Below are 23,544 nucleotides of genomic sequence, written 5' to 3'. Positions count from 1 at the left end.
ATTGATATCCCTTAATAAACACAAATTCAAAACCCACAGTGGATCACAGTGGAGCAATACATTTATTAAGGTCAATCAAAAAGTCACAAAAAAGCAAGCAAGGTTTTGAGTTATTGGCCTAAAGGTGACATAATAGCAGAATTAGACTGCATTTTGTAGCCATGTAAGCTGCATTTAGACTCAGTTCCAAGATAGAGACCGAAGGCATATTGGATTAGTCTCTGCTAAATTCTGCAGGTATCAAGTTACACCTCAGTATTCTGGGACAAAAAGGAGTGATCCCTGTTTCCAAAAACACAAAGCTGGATGGGATAGGCCAATCTGTCAATTTTGGCTCCTCTCAGTTTCTAATATTTCCAGCCTTTATTCCAGTTCTCCACATTTCTGCATCAGTTTGCATTAAATAAATAAATAAATAAGCATATTATATTTTGCATGCTGTTGCCACTATAAATCACATCAGAACTGCTTCTGGCAGTGTAAAGTGATGCATAAATTGAATAAACAATTGAACTTATTATTTTATTTTTTAAAAATCATTGGAAAAAACCACCCTTTTAATTTAGTGCATATACTAACAATTCTGCCTCGCTTTTCTTTCCAAACCAAGGGACTCAAAGCTGCTAACAGAAAAAAAGGAAAGCAACAATCCCCATATAAAAAGCAGTTCATACCAAATTAAAAATAGAATCATGGAATTACAGAACTGTAGATTTGGAAGGGAACCCCAAGGGTCATCTAATCCAACCCCCCTGCGATGCAGGAACCTCAGCTAGATCATACAGGATAGAAGAACTCGGAATGGCAAAGCAACAACTCCTAATTTAAACATCAACATAGTTAAAGGCTTGCAGAAAAAGAAAAATATTCAGACAATTGCGGAACACAAATAATAAAGAGGAAAATAACCAAGGAACCTGTGTGGCCCTTCAGATGTTGTTGGACTGCAACTCCCATCATCCTCGACCATTGGCCTGGCTGGCTGAGGCTGATGGGAGTTGGAGTCCAACAGCATTGGGGAAGGCCCTGTCTCACTCATTCTCAGCTTAGGTTATCTTCTTTCTTACTTGTGTTCTGACATTCCTCCAAAGAATCCTGGGAGTTTGTTAAGGGCGCTTCAAATTGTAGCTCTGGGAGGGATTGTAGCTCTGGGAGGGATTGTAGCTCTGGGAGGGAATTGTAGCTCTGTGATTTGGGTGACTTTGTCTCATCCATATATTTGAGGGCTTTGTTTGAAGGAAACTTGGAGCGTTGTAATTAGCCTCAAATAGTTTTAGATAACTTCAAGGAGTTTTGGATGGCTTCAGTGGGATTTCAAAGGGGCTTCAGAAGAGCCTGAAAGGAAGGGAGGATGTTTAAAATGCTGTCCGGCTACACCCGGAGTCCTTATCTGGCTGGGATATAAGCTTGTTTTCCGGAAGTGTGTCTTTTCCCCATATTATTTTTTTAAAGCTCCTACTCACTTTGCTGAGGCTCACAGGAGACTTGCATCAGGTGCCATCTTTCGGACAAACTACAGCTCCCAGGATTCTTTTGGGGGAAACCATGTGCTGTAAATGAGCATGGTGTATGTAGATGTGACTTCAGTCAGCACAGGAAAGAAACTAGCGGTCACCAAGGGAGGAGCAAAATGTTACCCATTTTCATCAGGTGCATAAAGGGTACGTTTGCAAGCATTTCCAGTTCAGAGAGAAAGGCAACGTATGGCCTCTGTGGTCTCAGTTTCAATGCGCAAGCCACACACACTCACACACACCCAACATACACTCTTAACCCTATGCCAGCCTCAGCATGGGAACTCGCAGCCTTCATGTACTCCCACCGCTCCCACCCTATGAGATTCCACACACTGGAAAAAGCACCATTTACTATGATCACCCTGAGCCAGGAAAGAGGGAGTTATTCCTCCCTGACACACCCATGTGAGGCAAAGCATCGTGTGGCTCCACCTCAGCCCCAGAGGTCTCTCCATCTCTCTCTGCATGCAGAAGGAAATTTCACGCAGAGGGAGGAAACACCATGGCGAAAGATCCCCAGGAGATCTCTGAGGAATTCTACGTCCAAGATGTAGGTTGATTGCTTTGTTATCCTTTTTACAGGGTGGGTTAGTGAATGCCTTCAATTACTTGCTAAGATCTGTCATTCTGTCTTTCAAAGCATGCATGCCCAGCACATTACAGCTTGCCTCGACAACCAACTTTTCTCTAACTTTCCCCTTTTCTATCTATTAGGCACAAACACCTAAAGCTACGAAAGAACTCTGCAAAAGATACAAGATCTGTGGGGTGTTGCTTTGCAGCCTAGTGCTGTCTGTCATCCTGACATTTCTTGGGGTCTATTATTTTTGGAATCCACCACCTAAAAAAGTAAGTTGCATTCTGTGCATTGAATTTAATATTTATTTTATTTTATTACTTATTTAAAATCTACCTGGTATTTCTAAATATCATCTCTTGTTATTATTTTAAGGACACAGACTATTCAAGTAGATTTTACACAAAGTTTTAGGTGCTTACCCTGCTTTGCTTTTTAATAATGGGATCCTTTCCACAGAGGCATTCCATCTCCTTCATAGTAGCAGTCACATAATAAATTTGTGAAAAAGTGCTTTCATGTTGTTTTCATTAGCTTGCCAGAAACTGGTGGGAAACCCACTATGCCACTACTTTAAGGGAGAGGGAGCCAAATCTTGAGGGTGGCTGATTACTCTGTGCTGTTCCGTGCCTGCAGCATTAAACAGCCAAAAAAGACTATTGAAGGGGGAAACCTGCTGTATTGCATTTTCTTTTATTAACCTATTTTGCAAGGCATTGGGGGGGGGGCTGGAGCTCATTCATACACTTATATGGGAAGCTCCCCTATATCAAATCAGACCACCGCTCCATCTGGTTCAGTACTGTTGGCTGACAGCAACTTTCTGAGGTTTCAGACAGTGGTCTTTTCCATCCTTACCTGGGTGCTTTGCCTCTGAGTTGCAGCCCTTTTTATATAAAAAAATGCACGCCTGTAAAAACACAGCATCCATAATCTGATGCCATACTATCATAGGACTTTCCCCCTTGTGCATAGGGTTGTGGAACACCATCTTCCTTTCCCCTTTTGCCCTAGCTGCTGTGGTTTAGACTTGGCATTCTTACATGGTTTGTGACTAGGGGTTGTGTATTCATTCCCTGAAGAGAGAGAAAATCAGGGGATTGCATCGTAATGTGTGGGTGGAGGGGCAAAGTGAAAGGTTTAGCCAAATGCATGGAGGATAAATTCATTATCAAGAACTATTAGTTGTGTTAGCTGGACGGTATCTCTATATCTCATGTCTCCCTGGACATCAAATGCAATGGTAGGGCTGCCATACGTATGGGAATCGGGCTCTGAAAAAGGCGTCTGGGTGGGTTTTTGCAGACTCAGAAAAATGTCCGGGAAAACCTGGACATATGGCAAGCAGCGCAATTAAAAAATAATAATGCTTTAGAAATGCTTTGTCTGGATTTTCACTTTTGGTATTATGACAACCCTAAGCAACAGACATAGGGGACGCAGGTGGTGCTGTGGGTTAAACCACTGAGCCTAGGGCTTGCCAATCAGAAGGTTGGCGGTTCGAATCCCCGCAACAGGGTGAGCTCCTGTTGCTCGGTCTCTGCTCCTGCCAACCTAGCAGTTCGAAAGCACGTCAAAGTGCAATTAGATAAATAGGTACCGCTCTGGCGGGAAGGTAAATGGCGTTTCTGTGTGCTGCTCTGGTTCGCCAGAAGCGGCTTAGTCATGCTGGCCACATGATCCGGAAGCTGTACCTGCTCCCTCGGCCAATAAAGTGAGATGAGCGCCGCAACCCCAGAGTTGGTCACGACTGGACCTAATGGTCAGGGGTCCTTTAAGCAAAAGGCATAAGAGCATAAACCTAAAAATAACTTGTTGGATTAGGCTAGTGGCCCCTCTAGTCCAGCCTCCTGTTCTCACAGTTGGCCATCCAGAATGTCTGTGGGAAAGCTGCAAGCAGAGCCCTAGCACTCTGCCCATTTGTGGAAGGGATTACCCTTCTGCAATCGAAGCTGAGGTTTCCCCAAGCTTCTTCCACGTGGGTGGTGCCATTAACAAATTTAATTTTGCTATGAGTGATTTCTTTTCTTGTCTATTATTTATTTTTAAAATTTGTATACCGCCCTTCATCCAAAGTTCACAGGGCAGTTCACGACATATAAATACAAGATAGGTACACAAAATGCATGATACAAACAAAAACACACCAATAAGCCCCCCTCCACTCCCACAAAACACATTTAAAACGACATAGAATGCTAACCAGCCAAAGGCCTGGGAGAAGAGAAAGTGCCTAAAGATATCTAATGAAGGTGCTTGGCGAGCGTCCCTGAGGAAAGCATTCCAAAAACGGGGAGCCACCACAGAAAAGGCCTGTTCTCATGTTGCCACCCTCCAGAACTCTCATGGAGGGGGCACATGAAGAAGGGCCACAGGGTCCGGGTAGGTTCATATGGAAAGAGGCGGTCCTTGAGGTATTGCGGTCTTGAGCCATTTAAGGATTTATAGGTCAATATCAGTACTTTGAATTGGACAACATACGCTCAAGCTCCTGGGCATGTCAAAAGGCCACCACCTACCACCATCACATTATTATTCCTCAGGAACTGCATCTTTGCCAACCATGGTGATTCTCTGTCATTTCTTTGGACCTCTGAGGAACATGGTGGGGCTCACAGTGTCAAAGTGTGGTGCTAAAGAGGCTTTGCAAAGGCTGGAATATTCACCTAACAGCTCCGGTGACAGTTTCAATTTACCCTGCCAATCCAAATTACATTAAGATGCAGAATCCACAGTCACACAAGCCTCAGTGCGTCCCTTAAGTATGTTGACAAAGGAGTCAGACAACTGTCACCTAGAATTTTATGGATTTCTTTTCCCTGATAGGCACTTAATTCAGCATGATACTAAAAGTCTGCACTGTCTTGTCTTTTGAAAAAGTTTCTGGCCCTTATGGCTTCAAATATACCTTCCCAGCCACCGCTATCCTGCTTCCTTAAGCAATAAGAACCTGGCTGTGGTTTACTTTGGACAAGAGAGCACACTGGAAACTTACGATTTTGTGTTTTAGTTTGGCAAATAAAAACAAACATTACAAAATACAACCCCTCTTTCTTCACACTGCTGGCTGCTATTTTTCACACACCCACAGACTGCCCACTCTCCTTTCAGCTGGAGGGACGATGCTTTCTCCAAGCTGAGATGGGCATGTCATCCTAAAAACACAGAGATTTCATTACTCAGCACAAGGCCAAATCACACACAGTCCCAGGGCATGTACAGAGTTCAAGATGAACTGGAACACTACTACACTGCCTTCTCCAGGCCAGGCTTGGAGAAACCTCTTCTGGAAACCCTGGAGACCAACTGCCAGTCAGTAGTCACATCCACACCATATATATTGAAAGCACGTGGCTTTCCCCAAAATAATCCTGGGAACTGTGGTTTATACCTTGCAGAACTACAAGTCCCAGCAGCCTTAGCAAATGACAGTCCCCAGGATTCTTAGTGAGAAGCCGTGTGCTTTAAATGTAGGGTGCAGATATGACCAATGTTGACAGTTCTGAGCTGGACAGCTGTCTAATTTGACATACGGCAACTTCCTATCTTCACTGGCCTTGCAAATAGAGAGTTGACTGCAATAAGCCAAGTGTAACTGTTTGGTTACTTACAGTGTCATCCTCAAGTCCCGCACTCAGATGCATCCCAGAATGGTCTTTAAGTAGCGTTCCTTTGTTTTAGTATACCAGCAGCAACCATTTTAGGCATGTCCAATACGTGCACGACCTCACACATGTGCATTGCGCCAAACCCAGAAATGACCCGCAAATGTCACAAAAATGTCACAAGATGTTTGCAGGCTTTTTCTGGAAGTACTGCAATACAGACATACCTCGGGTTACAAATGCTTCAGGTTGCGTTTTTTTCAGGTCACAGAAGCACCGAAACCCAGAGGTACCGGAATGGGTTACTTCTGGGTTTTGGCGGTCGCGCATGCATAGAAGCACTAGATCGTGCTTTGCACATGCACAGAAGTGCTAGATTGCGCTTTGTGCATGCACAGAAGTGCCAAATCACAACCCGCGCGTGCGCAGACACGGCGCTGCGGGTTGCGGATGCTGCGGGTCACGGACATGCTTCCTGCATGGATCACGTTCGCAACCCAAGCGTCCACTGTACCAGGTTGATGCATGGAGTGGATGGAGCAAGCCCCTGTTCCACCACAGCTTTTTCAATGGTGCCTTGGAACATAACCTTTGTGTTAATTGGGAGTTGTCTGCAATCACACCCTGCCTTCACTTTTAAATACTTAAGGAGATGGCAAGTGAAGTTTCTTTGCTAGCCACAATCTCGCAAGCAGCCCAACTCTGACAATGCTCTTAATGGGGGCTTCTGCCAGCCAGCCCGCTGCTTTCTTCATTGTCCGACATCTGCTTCCAATAAATAGCTGCTATTCAGAAGCTAGGTCTGCAGAAGACATTTTCATTCCAGACACATCAAAGCCCCAAAGTCTTTTGCCACGCAGCAGATACATATTAGAGCTCAGCTGAGAGCCCAGTTATTAGGGTCTACTGCAAATTGACAGAGAGAGGCTGTTTTTTTGAGGGGGAGGGTTGTCTTCTGCTTCTGATTAATCCTGGAAGATACTTTCAGGATCCAGAAACAGGGAAATAAGCTTCCATAAACAAGCCTGCATAAACATTCTCAAATTTTGCCTACAATCTTTTTATTCCATCAAGGTAATGGGCTTGCAGCCCAGGCTAGAGGCATTTGGAACTCCAGACCTGAATAAAGTATCTCCTGCAATCACACATTCCAGGCTATATGATCCCCCCCCCCTTTCATTCACATGAAACCTCACACACAAACAAGCCTTTATTGCCACGCGGAGAGAGGAGGCAAGGACAGCAGGGCCCCATCAAATTAACCTCTTACATAGCAAAAAGCAGGGCTGTGCATGCCCCACCACAATTCACATTGTGGCCCCAATTTTTAACTCAAGATTGGTCTTGATTCATTCCGGACTGATCTGGACCCAATCCAACATGCCCTGAATCCGAATTGTAATCCAGAAAATACAGATCTCCGGAAATCCCATTGGTTTTCATCACAAAACCAGAACTGCCATAACGTCCTTGCCTTTTGACATCAGGGAATGAAATCTGGGGACATAGCTCTATTTTCCAGGGATGTCCCTGATTTAGAGAAGCCATTCCAGTTTCTGATTTGAACCCAGAAGGTCCTGCGTTTCCTTAGGATGTCCCTATTTTCATTGGAGAAATGTTGGAGGATATACCCCTGTAGAGGGAGCTAACACTGCCAGTTTTTAGAGGGGTAGCCCCATGTGTTGTATTTTTTCAAAAGAAAGAAAGGTAATACTTTAAGGCAGGGGTCCTCAAACTATGGTCCGCGGGCAGTTCCAGCCCACCAGGGTCCTAAATCTGGCCTGCACGGCCATTTCAGAACCCAACGCGAAGTCCGAGGCTGAAATGCCGCACTGGGTTTACCTCAGCGCGCAGGGACTGACTGAACAGGCGGCGGGGTCCTCAAGTCCAAGGCTGAAACGCCACGCCGGGTTTGCCTCTGCCTCAAGCTCATTCTGTCTCCTCCTCTGTCCCTTTGTTGCCTCTTTCCAGCTGCTCGCTGCCTTGCTGCCACCTCCCTGAGCGCAAGGATTTCACACAACGCACATGTCCCACTTGAAGACAGTGGCAAATGCCTCTATCGGTTTCCACAGGGTCCTGAGTTTGAGTCCCACATTGGGCAAATGATTCCTGCATTGCAGGGGGTTGGACTAAATGACCCCTGTGTCCCTTCCAACTCTACAGTTCTATGATGCCACGAACAACAATTATTAGATATGATGAGATAATGAAAGTATGTGCTATGAAACTAGGCTGTAGTCATGCTTGCCAGTTGGTGGCTGCTTAGGAAGCGGAAATAGTAACAGTGAGAAAAGCGCTATACAGTGGTACCTCAGCTTAAGAACTTAATTCATTCCAGAGGTCCGTTCTTAACCTGAAACTGTTCTTAACCTGAAGCACCACTTTAGCTAATGGGGCCTCCTGCTGCCGCCACGCCGCTGGAGCACGATTTCGGTTCTCATCCCGAAACAAAGTTCTTAACCCGAGGTACTATTTCTGGGTTAGCGGAGTCTGTAACCTGAAGCGTATGTAACCCAAGGTACCACTGTAATCGTAATAATGTAGCAGACTGTACAATGTATTCATAAGACACACACAAGGCGTAGCAGACACAGTGCTAAATAAACCTTAGAGCCAAAATGTGGGGAGTGGGAGAGAATACTAAGACACAGACAAGCAAACCTTTTTTTTTAAAAGGACGGGACTGGGATTTATTGGGAAACGATATTAAACAAACACAAGCTGAACAAATGCCACCTAACTCAACCGAATTCTTTCCACAGAGGCAGAACTTAACAAAAGAGCAGCATTTTAAGACTTCGCCACCCTCACCCTCCTCAAGCTGTAATTAATTGTTGTGGGCGGGCACAATAGCATTCTAGCCCCGCAGCTCTCATTAAGCAGCACTAATCAGCAATCCCACATATGCATAATGTCACCAATAATTATACATCCTACAGCATTTTAAAAATGCATACAGATACAGAGGGATGACGGTGTTTTAAATAACTATGACACACCTCTCTCCTCTCACTCCCCTCTGTCCCTGTGATATCAGGAAACAACTATTCGTCCAGCCATCCGAAGCAACTTCCAGGATAAACAAACTTGCACCAGGGCTGGATTTCTAATGCAATGCCAATTTTTGCAAACCCAAATAAAGACAAGAAGCAAAACATCTTGAAAAGAAAACAACTTCCATCCTTGTTTCAACAAGCAAGCGTACATGAAAAGGCCCTGGACTCTCTTTTGGGGGCCATGCGCTCCCATGTTTGTCATTGCCCTGTTTGTCATAGCATCGTCTTAGCCTGCTGACAGAGCACAGACCTTTGATCTTTAACTCCAAGTTTACTTAGGGTGTCAGTGGCACCATAAAGGTAGGGCTTGAGGACAGATGTCTCAGCAAAACGAGCAGGAGGGCTCCCAAATAACAGCAGGGGCGTGCTTGGCAAATTCTGGAATAAGTGACTTGACAGTACTGTCTTGAAAGGGCTGCAGGTATAGTAGGACAACTGAGCCCAGAGTCCTACCTAATACCCTGTAGCTTCGTTCTCCCTCCAATATTTGTGCGGAAGGTGAACAACAACAGTTCACAAACGGAAAGAGCTGCTATGAATCAGAGCATTCTGAAATGCAAAGTGGCTCTCGCTTGCAGACTTGGTGGCGCCTGATCAATTGATGAGAACGAACAATGAGCTATTCCAAGTATCTGGAATAAGAGTCACAACACCCACCTGCCAGAATGAGAAATAGAGACTTCACCATACTCTTCTCAGCACCTGCTAAAAACATTTTTGTTGAGGCAAGCCTACCTAGACATGTAGAATGTTGACATGTGTTTTACTCTGTGTTGTGCTTTTTTAGCTTATCATTGATTTTAATTATTTTTGAATGTCTTAAATATTTGTTATGAACTTTTTTTACTGGACATTTTACTTTTTTATTCTTTTTGTAAACTGCCTCGAGGATTTGTTTGTTTTTTACAATCAAGCGATGTATAATTTTTGTGAAATAGATAAAATAAACCAGATTTTTCATGGAGGCTCAGCACAAGGGGAGCCAGAAGGCAACAGTTTGAGGAAATATGGGACCCAAGGAAAATTGGGAGATGGGTAAAGGCAGGTCAGGTGCCATTATGGATGTGGTGATGCCCCCCAACTCCATTAAAACCTGCTCAACCTGAACATCTGAAAACATAAACACACCACAAAAGCCTCTCTCTCTTTCTCTCTCTCTTCTAGAGGAAACTGACACCATAAATGAATTTCCTGTGGCATAGAGTAGGAAAAAGATGAAACAGTACCACAAGGGCTTTTTTTCAGAATATCTGAACCTTATTATAAGAGGACATTTATTGAAAAGGTAGAAAGCAAATTTAACAAACGAACAAACAAATAATAAATGAGATTTTTGCTAACTACAGAGGAATGGCAATTTTAGGAGACTTGTAATCTCTTTGACATTTCTCATCATTAATCCTACCCTCTGATTTAGAACTTTGCATGAGGTCTCTCTCTCTCTTTAAGAAATAGCTTCAGATGTGGACACTGCCAAAGTCATTAAAATAAAAAACACACATTCCATGTGTAAAGACTGGAATTTCAAGATCCTTTCCCAAATTTTCTTCAGATGCCACTGCAAGTAATCTGAAGCACAGCTTGTTCCTGGAGGATGCCTGGCACGTTCTTCCTTTCCAAGACCTCACCTTAAACTTTCCATACTGCAAAATCCATTTTCCTAATGTGCTCAGGTTACTATTGCTATGGTTTTGTCCAAAATAACTTCTGGTTTCCCATGAGAGAACCTTCACGCTTACAGTGGTAATGGTCATGCCACATGAACGGGCAAGTCACCTGCATGGTTGGTGTCTGAGATGAGTGCTTGGCACTTTCTGTGAGAGAAACAATAGTTGCCAGTACGGATGGGGTAGAAACTCAACTTTGTTCACACCTGAATGCACTTTTCAAATCAACAGGCAAACCGAATCACAATTATCCTTCAACATCAGCAACATGCTGAATTTGGTGTTGTAGTTCTCCAACCAAACAATATGTACAAAAATGCATACTTTTAAAAATCAAAATACAACTGTGCATTATATTGAGGAAAATGGCTTGCAAAGATGTGTACATTGGTCAAATCTTCATACCAAAAAAGTGCCATATTGGAAGAAACAAGTAAGAAAACACTGGTAATTTTTCTTGAGGATTTTTTTCCCAATCTACAAACTGATGCAGAAATGTGGATAACAGAATTTAAGACAGGAAAAATGATAAACTGACCCTGAAATTGAGAATTTTGCCCATTCGTAGTTACCTGGGCTTTAGCATGGCTTTAGAAGGTTGGCGTTTCGAATCCCCATGACAGGGTGAGCTCCCGTTGCTCGGTCCCTGCTCCTACCAACCTAGCAGTTCAAAAGCACCTCAAAGTGCAAGTAGATAAATAGGTACCACTCCAGCGGGAAGGTAAACGGTGTTTCTGTGTGCTGCTCTGGTTCGCCAGAAGCGGCTTAGTCATGCTGGCCACATGACCCAGAAGCTGTATGCCGGCTCCCTCGGCCAATAAAGCGAGATGAGCGCTGCAAACCCAGAGTCGGCCACGACTGGACCTAATGGTCAGGGGTCCCTTTACCTTTTAGAAGTGGTCTTGGCTCTTTCACCGCATGCAGTTTCCCTCATTTAAACCTTCCATCTCCCAAAGTTGCTATCTTCTCCTGCTCCCATGGGGCTCAATGTCTTTCCCCCAAGGTGCAGTGCTATAGAACTATGACCTTGGAGAAGCATCCACTATTCTCCCATTGGTGTCCTGCTCATATATTTGTAAACAGAATTGTTGCTGCTTTTGCTGTTGTTCCAAAGATATAACTAGATGCCCAAGTGCAAAAGAAGGCAAGGCAAAGCATCAGTACCAAATTCAATCTCCTTGCCTTACCTGGCAATGCTGGGACGTCCCATGCCTAAATTCTTGTAGAGCCACTGCCAATCATTGTACACAACATCAAGGCAGATAGAGCAATGACTTTGTATAAGGCCTATGTTCCTTCTTATGTTCCAGCATCTTTAATAGTTGTGCAGAAAATCCCAGCAGGTACAGCTTGCATAGGAAGTCACATCTGCTGAAACTCCCTTATCTACACAACTATTAAAGGTGCAGAAACACTCCCTCTTTTGCAGTGGGGTATCCTTGCCGATCTGAAGGTCAGCAGTTTGAATCCCTGCAACGGGGTGAGCTGCCGTTGTTTGGTCCCAGCTCCTGCCAACCTAGCAGTTCGAAAACATACCAGTGCAAGTAGATAAATAGGTACTGCTCCAGTGAGAAAGTAAATAGCGTTTCTGTGCACTGCTCTGGTTCGCCAGAAGCAGCTTAATCATGCTGGCCACATGACCCGGAAGCTGCCTGTGGACAAACACCGGCTCCCTCGGCCTATAGAGCGAGATGAGCATGCAACCCCAGAGTGGTCTGCGACTGGACCTAACCGTAAGGCTCCAGTTTTCTCTCATCCAAAGGAAAAATAAACAGGGTATCTCTGCCTGCCCTGGAACATCTGAACACTGAGGACTAAATGAGGGCTTGTAACAGGTTACATTGGCAGAGATATTTCAAGAACCAGACTAGCAAGATGGCTAGCAGGAAATGTTCGCTTGTTTGCAAAGGACATCCTAGGTCTTTGGGAAACACAGCCATTACTCCCTCTGCATTTCTCCTCCCTCTCCCCACTTTGTCATTACAGATCTATGACATGGAGCACACATTTTTCAGTGAAGGAGAGAAGCAGAAGATATTGATGAAGATAGATCCTCTAACCAGGACAGAGATCTTTCAAACTGGAAAGGGCAACAAGGAGGTTCTGGAAATACATGACTTCAAAAATGTATGTACTGTCATTTCTGCCCCGATTGTGGTAGATCAAACATAACAGAGTACCGAGTGAGGCATTTTCACTTTCTGTCGAACCCTTTAGGGACAGATTGTGGAGTTATTCCTGAAGTGTACATGCACCTCTAAAAAAACTCACTGGGTCTGCACACTGAAAGCCAATTGTTATAAACAGTTCAATGGACATCCCATGATTTAACGACTATGGTATACTGATAGCGAACTCACTTGAATGGAGTGCCAACCAAAAATAAGGTAGTGGAGAATCACTGTGTATTAAGTACATATACAAGAGTGTGTGATTTTTAAAAATAAAAGCCTGACAACCACATATGAGCTTTTAGGACTTAGAGAATGTTGAGGTGTTGGGGGAGGGAGAAACTTGAGGAATTGGGGGCGGGGAGAGAGAATTGACCTGATCAAGCCCAGAAGAACTTGTAGAGATGTGTGCCGTGAGGTTTTTGTTAAATTCCCCTTCCTTCAGTATACAAGGATGCAGCCTCCCCAGCTGAGACTAAAATGCCACATTGTTGTACGTCCCACTTGCAGTAATAACGAAGCATTTATATAGAGTACTCGTTCGGAGTTTCCAAAGCACTTCACATATTTTCTAGAGACACATCTTTACCATTGCAAGACTGGGGAAACTTGAACTTTTGCACGTGAACTATAAGCCTGTAAAGTAGTTGAGTATTGCAAGAGGGAGGCAGACTAGATCTGATTGATTGTCAGACAAACCAACCAGTGAGATTACTGCATAAGTGGGATTTGAAACCAGGGCTTCCTGACTTCTAGCTCAGGAATCTTAGCTATTATGCAATGAAAGGGGGGGAGGACAGGAGTAGGGGAAGGAGGTGCTCATCAGGATGTGCTATTGCCCTGTGAAAACAGCATAGAAACCACACAATAAAAATATTCTTTGTTTCATATTGCTTTTATTTTTTTATATATTCATTGCAGGGAAAGAACCACATACTATGGCCAGTATTTAAATGCTGCGTAGACTTTTGGCCCCATCAATAAAATCCAGCGCCCACCTTATTGAAATATCAAATGGTGTATCTTACCCTGCATTAAACTATACCCATACAATGAGTGCAGGACTTTATGCATTTAGTTCGCTTCACCAGACCTTTTTTTCCTGCTCCACTAGGGAATAACAGGCATCTTTTTTGTGGGAGACCCAAAGTGCTTCATCCGAAACCAGATTAAAGGGATTCCTGAAACATCCAACGTGGACATGGAGGAGCTGGAAGTATGCAAAAATGAATAACTCCCTGAATTAAATAAGACCCAGGACAGCCAGAGATTTATAACAGCATGGAAAGTACAGACCGAGAGTAATCCCATTAGCTTTTAAATTTCTCACAGACCAGGCAGATATACTCACAGCATATGTTAAATGCCAAACAGAGGCCTAACTAAAGCAGTCCAGATGGAATTAGTTCCAGAGATGAAACTGGTCCAGCTAAACCAGTGGCAGAACTGAAGGGCTAAATGAAATATTTTAACCCAAATTCCACAGCTTGTCAAAATAGTTAAGATGCATAGAAACAGAGGAATCTGCCTTATACTGAGTCAGAGCATTGGTCCATCTCGCTCAGGGGTCGGCAACCTAAGGCCCATGGGCCACAAGCGACCCACGGGGGTCGTTTAACCGGCCCCCGAGCCACTCCCGAACCAAGCCCCCGCTCGGTGAGTCCCCACATGCTGCACTAAACTGGCACAGTGCAGCGTGGGGACTCGCTTCCACGGTGCCAGAAATCATGTCTGCACAGACACCAGAAATCGCTGATGCACACGCTCACATGCGCATGCAATCCGGCCCATGGAGGGCTCTCCATTGGAGTGAAGCAGCCCAGGCGAGATAAACCTTGCCACCCCTGATTCTAGCTTATTTCTGTTGTCCCTGATTGGCAGCATCTCTCCAGGGTTTCAGGCAGTGTTCTTTCTTAGCCTTCTCAGGAGATTCCAAAGACTGAATCTGGGACCATCTTCATGGGACCAGTTTGATTCTGAATGGTATATTAAAGAAGCCCTCCTTTTAGGAGAGAGGCTACATTTTTAGCCGCGGTGCGAACAATGGGGCCTCCAAGCAGGAAACATTGGATTTATAAGGTTTCCTGGAGGGATCTAGTCGCCCACTGTGGGATATAGATATGCATTTCAGTCAGGCAGCTTCCTCTCCTGTCCATTATGTCTGGGCAAAGTGGAAGGCGGAACACTGAGTGGCAACTTTATCCGAGCAACCTGCAAAGCTGCAAGGAGGACACCAATGAAGTATCTTCATTCAGTATGGTCCTTGCCGCTGCTTGCCCACCAGGTTTCTCTTACGCACAGCAACCCAGGTCGTGTGGGTGGGGAGGGGGGGTTGCAGTGATTTTTAGGAAGTCATTAGTTTGCACCAGGCGTCCTATTGGGAAGACCCAGTTTTCCGAGTGCATGTTCTGGAAGTTGGGCAATAGGGGCAGTACAGGTTTCCTTTTGGTGTACCGACCTCCCCGCTGCACCAAGGATTCCCTGCCTGAGCTGCTTCAGGCCGTGGCGGATTTTCTCCTGGAGACACCTAGTTTGGTTGTCCTAGGGGATTTTAACATCCATGCCGACACGACCTTACAAGGGGCTGCTCGGGACTTTGTGGAAGGCATGGCCTCCATGGGGCTGTCCCTGAATAAGTTTGGCCCAACTCATAGTCATGGACATGCCTTAGACCTGGTGTTCACCTCTAGTGACGTGGGTGATCTGACACTAAGTAAAAGTGAAACAAAAGAAGTGCCATGGTCAGATCACTTCCTGGTGCAACTGGACTTCTCCGCGACCCTTCCCCTCTGCAGGGAGGTGGGACCAATTTGGATGGTCCGCCCCTGCCACTTAATAGATCCAAATGGTTTCCAGAGAGTGGTAGGGGATGCTTTATCCCATGTTGATGGCCTTTCAGCTGAGTCCCTGGTGGCCCGCTGGAATGCGGAGTTAACCAGGGCTATCGACTGTCTGGCTCCGAAGCGCCCTCTCCGATTGCATGGAGCCCGGACAGCCCCGTGGTTTTCCCCGGAGCTGAGGGTGATGAAACAATCGCTGAGACGGCTAGAGCGCCAGTGGCGGAAAACTCATTCTGAATCTGACCAGACACAGGTTAGAGCTCAACGTCGAGCCTACCAAGTGGCAATAGCGACAGCGAAGAAGACTTTCTTCACCGCCTCTATTGCATCTGCAGAAAATAGTAGCAGGAGACTCTTTCAGGTGCTTCACAATTTAACGGAACCACCTTTACCACCGGGGCCTTGTAAAGACCCCAAGATCTCCTGCAACGATTTTGCAAAGTTTTTTGCAGATAAAATCACTCATATTCGGAAGGAGCTAGATATCACCGTGGGAGCAGGGCCGGGGCGGGAGAGTGCTGGAGCTCTGTCTGGTCAAGTTGTATGGAATCAATTTCAATCCGTTACCCCCGAGAATGTGGACAGGCTGCTTGGACGCGTGAAACCAACCACCTGTCTCCTTGATCCTTGCCCATCCTGGCTAATAAAAGCAAGCCGGGAAGGGCTGGGCGATGGGCTCTGCAGGGTGGTGAATGCTTCCCTCTGTGAGGGGACATTCCCAGATCCGCTGAAAGAGGCGGTCATTAAACCGCTTCTTAAAAAAACATCTTTAGACCCGGCCAATATGGCCAACTATTGCCCAGTCTCAAATCTTCCATTCTTGGGCAAGGTGATTGAGTGCGTGGTTGCTGAACAACTCCAGAAACGCCTGGAGGATGCAGACCATTTGGATCCCTTCCAATCGAGATTCAGGCCTCATCATGGGACTGAAACTGCCTTGGTCGCACTGGTTGATGATCTCCGCCGGGCTAGGGACAAAGGTGAGAGTTGTTTCCTAGTTCTGCTGGATCTCTCAGCGGCCTTTGATACCATCGACCATAACATCCTTCTGGACCGTCTAGAGGGGCTGGGAGCTGGGGGCACTGTTATACAGTGGTTCCACTCCTTCCTCCTGGGCCGTGTTCAGAAAGTGGTGGTGGGGGATGAGTGTTCAGACCCCTGGGCTCTCACTTGTGGGGTGCCTCAGGGTTCTGTCCTCTCCCCCATGCTTTTCAACATTTACATGCAGCCACTGGGAGAGATCATCAGGAGGTTTGGACTGGGTGTCCATCAACATGCAGATGATACCCAGCTCTACCTTTCTTTCAAATCAGAAGCAGTAAAGGCGGTGAAGGTCCTGTGTGAGTGCCTGGAGGCAGTTGGAGGATGGATGGTGGCTAATGGATTGAAGTTGAATCCTGACAAGACAGAAGTACTGTTTTTGGGGGACAGGGGGCGGGCTGGTGTGGAGGACCCTCTGGTCCTGAATAGGGTAACTGTGCCCCTGAAGGACCAGGTGCGCAGCCTGGGAGTCATTTTGGACTCACAGCTGTCCATGGAGAGCAGGTCAATTCTGTATCCAGGGCAGCTGTCTACCAACTCCACCTGGTACGCAGGCTGAGACCCTACCTGCCCGCAGGCTGTCTCGCCAGAGTGGTGCATGCTCTAGTTATCTCCCGCTTGGACTACTGCAATGTGCTCTACGTGGGGCTACCTTTGAAGGTGACTCGGAAACTACAACTAATCCAGAATGCGGCAGCTAGACTGGTGACTGGGGGCGGCCGCCGAGACCACATAACACCGGTCTTGAAAGACCTACATTGGCTCCCAGTACGTTTCCGAGCACAATTCAAAGTGCTGGTGTTGACCTTTAAAGCCCTAAACGGCCTCGGCCCAGTATACCTGAAGGAGCGTCTCCACCCCCATCGTTCTGCCCGGACGCTGAGGTCCAGCGCCAAGGGCCTTCTGGCGGTTCCCTCATTGCGAGAAGCAAAGCTACAGGAAACCAGGCAGAGGGCCTTCTCGGTAGTGGCGCCCGCCCTGTGGAACGCCCTCCCGTCAGATGTCAAAACGATAAATAACTACCTGACATTCAGAAGACATCTTAAGGCAGCCCTGTTCAGGGAAGGTTTTAATCTGTGATATTTTAGTGTATTTTTGGTTTCTATGGAAGCCGCCCAGAGTGGCTGGGGAAACCCAGCCAGATGGGCGGGGTACAAATAATAAATTATTATTATTATTATTATTATTATTATTATTATTATTATTATCATTATCATTATCATTATCATTATCATTATCATTATCATTATCATTATTATCTTGGACACAAATCAAGAAAACACCAATATGTTGGGGGTTTTTTAGTAAAGAGTGAGGTGTGCCTCCAGTTTTAGTCCAAAATAATAGTGCCCCGGATATGAAATGTATGGGAAATACAGCTCTATGAAATTGTTTCTCTAGGTTAACAAATGAAGAAAAATACATTTTTAAAAAATTTCTCACAGGATGAGGAAATTACAGATACCTATTTCGAGCAGTCTGTAGTCTGGATTCCAGGGGAGAAGCCTATTGAAAATAAAGATTTCCTGAAAGGTTCCAAGATCTTTGAGCTCTGCAAAAATGTGACTGTGTACTGGATCCACCCGACCTTATTAAGAGGTAAGGCCACTTATTCTTCTCCTCTTTGTAGCATGTTGACGAACCTGCAGCCTACCAGTGCAGATAAAGACACCCTTCTTTGGCCCACAGTAAAACTGAATTCAGACATACTGACGTCAACTGCAGTATGGTTGGTCATGTTTTTGCCCTGTGCAAAGCTCACCTGTGTTTCCTTATCAGCTTCTGTGTGTTCCAGAGGGGGGAAGAAGAATCTTTTGCAAGTTGAAAAGGAGGCATCGCCGAAATACAGAGCTAGCTTATGGTTCCTAGCATACTAGAGTCCTGTAATGGTGATGTTGAGACACTGGTTTTCTCTGATCTGGAACAGGCATTAAAATAGGTTTGCCATATATATTTTTTAAAAAGTAAAAGTCCAGACACAAAAGCTGCCATTTAAGCACAGTTCTGTATGATCTGTCAATGACAGTTAGTCAAGGTGCTCTTATGCATGAATTAGCACACAACTGGTTCCAGCGGTAAGCCATAAACCACTTTAATTTCCACCAGAAAAGTAATTCATGGTGACTTGTTTGTCTCTGCCTCTTAGAGCCAGAACTTCTTGACTTTGAAAATGAAGGTCAGGAGGAGGTGGAAGACGATCCGATTCTGAGAGACAAGCAAGACTGGGCGAGACATCAGGAGGAAAAGGAAGAGCAACACTTGGCTAAGGATGTCAGACCAAGTACCAAACGTCAGGCCCGGCAGCTCACAGAAGAGGATTTCCCTGTGAATGATTACGTAAGTCAGGAGTAGCCAACCTTTTGAGGCCCATGAGCATATTTAGATTTTTAAGATAGTGCTGTGGGCAGCGGTCACAAAATGGCTGCTTGGGGAACACGTGGCATGAAGTAGCACTAAATGGCTGCCACACCTAAATGAGAGGGAAGGGACAGGACCACAATGATCTCATCACCATCAATATTTTTTTTAAAAAAGGCACCAATATTAGCCACCACAAAAGCTTGGTCACAGAAGGAAGCTCTTTGCACCTCTCTTCCATCCAGAATGGAAAGAAGGGTGGGTGTCTAATCCCTGTATCCAATGATGAGGACACGTTCAATACAGGAGAGGCTGAGCCAGTGCAAACAGGAACTGAGCAGGAAGGGCCAACCGTCCCTTGTACATTGTGGATTTTTGAGGGGGTGTTTACTGACCATTTGAGGGTGCCATAAGAAGTACTAGTGAGCACAATGGGGCTTGTTGGTGTCATGTTGGTGATCCCTGACATAAGTCTTTGGGATCAAGCCATTTTCATCACTGAGCTCTGGGACTGAACTTCTTGAGGAGGAAACATTGAGGAAGCAACTCAAGGATGGGGAACCTTTGTTATTCCAGGTGTTGCTATTCTATTCACTTATTAAATTTATATACAGCCACACAGCACAGGTCTCTGTGCACTCTGCTTTACCAGAAACAAGGCATTAAATGCTATGGGTTAGGGATGGAGGAGAAATTAAACTCAATTTGCATTTAAAGGCAGACCTGCATAGTGGCACTTTCTGAACCAAAGCACAGCCCTCCTCTGAAATTTGCATCCCTCCAAATGTTGCAATTCAAATCTCCAGCCACATAATGTGTACAAAAATGTATACACTAGGGTAAAGTGTGCATGAAAATGCATATGTTTGCAAAAATAACAGTAAAAATGTGGTATGTATTGGGGATGGGTTTTCATTTGGCCTTTAAAAAAAATTGCAAACAGATGTGAAAATGTGAAAAAACTGAATTTAAGATTGGAGAAATGAGGCACGGAATTAAAGAGACTTGCCCATCACTAACGATGGCCCCTTCCCAGATATGTCTACCCTTTCTTCCTTCTGTACAAATGAGATTGATTTCCTGCCTTTTTGCCCTCCTTGTTTTCCCCTTTCAGTCACAGAACGGACTGGAGTTCCATCCCCTGTGGGACGAGAGAGGATATTGCTGTGCCCAGTGCCGCCGTGCCCATCGATACTGCCAGAGGGTGTGTGAGCCTCTCCTAGGGTATTACCCTTACCCTTACTGTTACCAAGGAGGGAGGGTCATCTGCCGTGTAATCATGCCATGCAACTGGTGGGTAGCACGGATGCTGGGGCGAGTGTAAGCATACCCAGCCCCACAAAAGATAACTCCTGATATACTGCAGTGTCCAAGCGCCGCCCAGGGAATTCCCTACGGGGTGCACTTATGTACTACCAACACTGTATCTTGTTCAGGGGTCCCCAAACTATTGTCCAAGAGCTTCATTCGGGTAGTCCATGGCATGACTGTAAAAATACAATTAAAAATCATACAGCATTTGCATCATGCAACACAATGGCTGCAACAGGCAGAAGAATGATTAGGGTATCCACAATAATTTTCAAAGTTGTTCATGGGGGTGGGGGGAGTTTGGGAAACACTGCTCTAGTTGCTATTACTGCAGTTCAGTAGGCACCTCTGAGACCAGTGGGGATTGGTAATGCCCATCATCAAAAGGCCACCACAAAATGTCCCAACTTTGCTGGTCGGACATCAAGGAGCAACTTGGGTAGCTAGTGTGTGGTGTGTGTGTGCGTGTGTGGATGTGGGGGGGACCCTTCAAAATGTGTTAAGAAACCCATTTATTGAAGTACTTCTGAAAAGTATTGTCGCCAGTTTGTTTCCAGTGAAGCAGACCTGCAACTTACATGGGGGCTAGTGCATAAAGCCAAAATTTAAAATAGTCAAGACCATGGGTAGGCAAACTAAGGCGTGTTTTTACATGAGTAGAATGTGCCCTTTTATTTAAAATGCACCTCTGGGTTATTTGTGGGGCCTGCCTAGTGTTTTTACATGAGTAGAATGTGTGCTTTTATTTAAAATCTGGGTTATTTGTGGGGCATAGGAATTCATTTATTCATTTATTCAATTAAATGGACTTTTCAAAATATAGTCCAGCCCCCCGACAAGGTCTGAGGGACAGTGGACTGGCCCACTGCTGAAAAAATTTGCTGACCCCTGGTCAGGACCCACTGGGTACAATGGTGGGTGGGATTGCCAAGGTTTCCACGCACCCCCCCACCCCCGGATGCCCGTCCCCTTTGCATTGTATTTTTTTTTAAAAAAAATTGCATAAAGCTGAATGCGCACAAATTAAATGTGCGTAAATTGTGGGTCTACCGTATAATCACTATCCTTGGAGCTGTGTAACTGTTCTTGCCACATCCAGCTTTTTAAAAAATATATAATTACATAGCAGGATTCTGGGTTGTATCTGATGTCAGTTCTACTCACGCTAACATAGGCTAACTTAGGGCCATTAATTTCAGTGGGTTTACTCTGAGTAGGATTGAGTTGGAGACAAGCCACTGATTCTGCCCAACATTCTGGGGATCCAGTGAGAGTAGACCAGGTTAGGGAACCTGTTGCCTTCCAGATGTTACTGCACTCCAGCTCCCATCAGTCCCAGGCGGCCTGGCCTCCATGGGTGAGCATAATGGGAGATGGAGTCCCAACACTCCATCCCTGGAGTGGGCAGATACTCTGAGCCTGCTGTAAGACAGATTTCTGTGTTCAGAGAAAATGATCATTTCCTATTTCCTGTAGGAGATAGTAAATGACTGTTGCTTTGCTTGAAGAGTGATGACATTTACACATTTCCCTGAGTGCTTCAGCAAAGAAGGTTTTTTCAGAGCCTTTGGAGTGGTTCAGGTTTGGAATTGCTGTTACCCTTATTTTATTTTGCTGTGTGGAGGCCAACATTCTTCTCTTCCCACACCAGAAACCCCGCCCACCAGAAACCTCTTGCGCACATACCAATCAGCATCCTGTACGGTGTTTACTGGCAACAGGTTGAACCAATCCAGTGACTACTTCTTTTGCTTAGGCTGCAAAGTTGTCTCATCTGAAGGCAGCTTTATAGATGCACAGCCTGTGTAACTTCCCTGCACACATTCATGTTCCAACTCTTTTCTCCCAGCTGATTGCCAAAGTGACTGGTGTAACTGTGCTAGGACAGCACAGCCAAAGCCACCCTAAGGTGCCACAGCTAGATGCCCCAAACCCTAGAGCAGAACTCTTTTCTGACTGGTTGCAAAATTTTACACGAAAAGATAAACATATTTTTTTAAAATAAATAAGTAAAAAACCAACCACAATTTCTTAGACCCACTCCAGTTTTCCCAGCCTCTCACTTAGCTAGAGTCCCATGCTGTGGCTTCATGAAGTAGAAAACACAATCATTTTCCACTCTAGCAGCCTGCTAAACAGCCACACGAGGGCAGTCCTTTGAAAGAAATTTCTTGTCTATATCTAAATTATAGAATCATACAATTAGAGAGTTGGGAAGCCCCCAAGGAGTCATCTAGTCCAATTCTTGGAATGCAGGTATGACAGCTAAATAGTCCCTGACAGATGGCCATCCAAACTCTGCTTAAAAAGCTCCAGGGAAGGAAAGTCCACCACAGTCTCACTGCCAAACAACTCTTGTTGCCAAAAAGTTCTTCCGCTTTCTTGTCATTTGAATCCACTGGTTCGAGTCCTGCCCTTTGGGGGGCAGCAGTAAACAAGCTTGTGCCGTGTGAGAGCTCTTCAGGTATAATTTCAGAAGCAAAGCAACCCCAACCACATTATAGCTTTGGCTCAATCCTCCCACAAGTTCCTCGTTGCAGTACAGTCCAGAGCTTGGAATGAACTAGTTCAGTTTAACAAAGTTCACCGAATTAGTCCAAGATTTCTCAACTGTACCTGAATGTAGTTCTCATAACTGCCAGGTAAACTAAATTTGTTTCCCAATGAAACTTCAGTTTCCAGTTCATCTCCTCTTACACTTTAGAATCTTTGGGCCTTTGAGCTTAAAGACTATAATTGTCAGTGGCGGGGGAGCAATTAAGCCATTCACATTCATGTGTGTGCTTTGATGTTTTCTCAGTCTTCTTGAGTATATCTTGCACTTCAGCATAGCAGCTTCTAATATTCCGAATGTTGAAGAAATGTTGCTGAGGATCATTTGGATGAGCTTGAACTGTGAACAGGAATTAGCTCCTTTGGGGACATGCCAAACTAGCTCTTTCATAATGTTTTCAGTCATTGGAACATAAATGAAAACGGATACGGATGTCTTTCTGCAGGATAGCATCAAGGCCATGCATCCCTTTAGAGATGGGGCATCAGGTATGCAGCCCTCCATCATGGGGAAGGTGTCTCTGCATCTCTTATTTCTTAACCTACAGGGCTGCCCATTTTACTATTGCTTTTTTAAAGGGGTGGGTGGGTAATAGTGCAATTGAGAAGCTTCTTTTTATCTTTTTGGAAGCTCATTTGTTTGCAACCTTAGGAGATGCATTTTAGTTGAATCCAGTCACTGTCAAGGTGTGTGTGGGTGCTACACAAAGTTTATCTGAATTTACAGCAGAGATATGAGAAAAGAGATATTTCTTATTACAGTGGTACCTCTGGATGCAAACGTAACACGCGACTGCGCGGGTCATGTTTCACCGCGTGACGTCATTTTGAGCGCCTGCGCATGCGTG

At 45.2% G+C, this 23,544-nt stretch overlaps 1 protein-coding gene across 1 annotated transcript; it reads left to right on the top strand.

The window, feature by feature from the left end:
• Window positions 1-1,555: 1,555 nt before the first annotated feature.
• TNMD (tenomodulin) lies at window positions 1,556-20,492 on the top strand. Its single transcript, XM_053374071.1, has 7 exons — window positions 1,556-2,067; window positions 2,232-2,366; window positions 12,409-12,549; window positions 13,708-13,809; window positions 17,920-18,073; window positions 18,621-18,811; window positions 19,947-20,492. Exons 1-7 carry the CDS (start codon window positions 2,020-2,022, stop codon window positions 20,154-20,156), a joined length of 981 nt encoding a protein of 326 aa, XP_053230046.1. The 5' UTR covers window positions 1,556-2,019; the 3' UTR covers window positions 20,157-20,492.
• Window positions 20,493-23,544: the final 3,052 nt, after the last annotated feature.

The sequence above is a fragment of the Podarcis raffonei genome, chromosome Z (genome assembly GCF_027172205.1).
Source record: "Podarcis raffonei isolate rPodRaf1 chromosome Z, rPodRaf1.pri, whole genome shotgun sequence".
In the NCBI taxonomy this organism is placed as follows: Eukaryota; Metazoa; Chordata; class Lepidosauria; order Squamata; family Lacertidae; genus Podarcis; species Podarcis raffonei.
Note: the sequence above shows the minus strand (reverse complement) of the source record. Positions and strands in the feature narration are given on the sequence as shown.